The sequence below is a fragment of the Trypanosoma grayi genome (genome assembly GCF_000691245.1).
Source record: "Trypanosoma grayi strain ANR4 Tgr_1843_V1, whole genome shotgun sequence".
Lineage (NCBI taxonomy): Eukaryota > Euglenozoa > Kinetoplastea > Trypanosomatida > Trypanosomatidae > Trypanosoma > Trypanosoma grayi.
In genome coordinates, this window is record NW_008827461.1 from 1 (window position 1) to 1,885 (window position 1,885).

General features: G+C 55.8%; 2 protein-coding genes across 2 annotated transcripts; both read right to left on the reverse strand.

Annotated features, from left to right (window-relative positions):
• Nucleotides 1-566, reverse strand: DQ04_18431000 (UDP-Gal or UDP-GlcNAc-dependent glycosyltransferase; the record flags this gene model as incomplete). Its single annotated transcript, XM_009317706.1, has 1 exon — nt 1-566. A coding segment is annotated over one exon (566 nt), but the record flags the coding sequence as incomplete, so codon positions are not given.
• A 586-nt stretch (nt 567-1,152) lies between these two features.
• Nucleotides 1,153-1,737, reverse strand: DQ04_18431010 (putative UDP-Gal or UDP-GlcNAc-dependent glycosyltransferase; the record flags this gene model as incomplete). Its single annotated transcript, XM_009317707.1, has 1 exon — nt 1,153-1,737. One exon carries the CDS (start codon nt 1,735-1,737, stop codon nt 1,153-1,155), a length of 585 nt encoding a protein of 194 aa, XP_009315982.1.
• Nucleotides 1,738-1,885: the final 148 nt, after the last annotated feature.

Sequence of the window (1,885 nt, forward strand, 5' to 3'; positions counted from 1 at the left end):
GCCATGTCGAACCACCGGAACACCTTGCGGCTCAGCCCGATCTCAGCCTCATTGCCCCACTTTCCACCACCAATCGTCTTGTTGGTCGATGGGCGCCCCTCATTCATCGGCAGCGCAATCACATCGTGCCACTCCGCCGCCTCCTGCTGCAGCGCCAAAGAGTACGTGAAGTTGTGCGACGGGTGCCGCCCAAAGACGTACAGCACCAGCATCGCACCGCTGAAGTTGTTTGCTCTCGTCGCCACTCCAGGGAACGTCCAGAGCGTTGAACGCTGGAGGTCGCGGCGCCTCCGCCGCGCATTCATGTCCACAGATGGGATGCCGAGCGCAATGAGGAAGTCGCTCGCCTCCCACGCACGGACAACAGTGGGTGGAATGTACCTGAGAGATTCATCATCGAGAACAGAATCAACGTTGCGGGGGCCCGCCGTGGGTCCACGGTAAGAGACGTCCAACGACTCAAATGCCAGCCCAACATCCAGTCGGCAAATAGCAGCGACTGCTGCCAGCGACAGAAGAAAGACGACGCACGCAACGGTGTGTCTCCGTCGGCCGTGTCGTGCCATACTGGTTAGCCTTCTGTGGTGTAAAGACATGGCGAAGAAGGCGTAGGGCACCCACAGGGAGATACGAAAGGTTTCGTGCTCCCTCCATCACGCTATAGATATATCCCGGTTAATAGATCAAGGACACCACGGGCAACAGTATCCACTGTTGCACCACAACGAGTGAGGGCAACGCCCGATGTCGCCCAGAGCCGTAATTATGTATATATGTGTGGGCGTACAATATGATAGGGGTGCGAGGGGATTAGTGTTCCACTGGCCGCGGGATCCAGGACTCGCCTGGTCTAGTAATTCTACCACGGCACAGCAATACACCAAAGGTCCGCACCACACATAAAGCACGACAACTACGGCAGAACACAATTACCGCAACACATTGCATACGTCACAGCACGTGCAAGCGGTGGTATGTACTGTGGCACAACACAGTCGGAAGCCAATAACACACAAAAGAAGTCTGCGAGTCAAACCAATACGAGTTCAGCAAGCAGACTATAGCCCGACAAACAGTGGTATGCACGATACCAATACAAGTAAAAGTAAAATATGGGGGGAAAGAAAGCTGAGAGTAGGAGGCCCATCACTTTCAACAAGAAAAATCCAGTCGGCGCTTCTTGGAACGTTTCAATTTTCTCGCCACCGCAACGGTCCCGCCTCCAAACCTCTCCATCAGCTGGTTGTAGTCGCCCTCACGCACGTGGTGTATCATCACAGAGCTCGGCCGCACAGGCTCCAGCCGTGGCCCATTATGTACGTCATGGAAGGCGCAACGGCCTTCGCTGACAAAGATAAGCCGTCCACGGTACCCCATCTTTTCCAGCGCTAGCCCCACCATGGCGTCCTCAGCCTGCATCATCAAGGAGTGATACTCTGCATCCCACTCACTGGTGTACGGCACACTAACCAGACGAACAAGAGGTAAGAACGAAACAAGCTGCTCCACCGCATCCCTCGCCAGCGTATAGCACGCACCAAAAGCATACCAAAATTCCACTGGGTAAGGTTCCATTGCCACAATTCCCCAATACAGTCCTCGACGAGGCAGCGAGCGCAGGTCAGCGAGGTACTGCGGCACGCGCAGGAACATGTCGTCGTCTCCCTTCGCGATGTAGCTCGCATTCGGGAACAGACGGAACGCCAGCTCGAACCAAAAGAACGTCTTGCGGCTCATTCCGACCTCAGCCTCCAGTCCCCATTTGCCATTACCACCGACTTTTTTGTTGGTCGACGGGCGCCCATCATTCATCGGCAGCGCAATCACATCGTGCCACTCCGCCGCCTCCTTCAGAAGCGCCGCGGAGTACGTGAAGTTGTGCGAC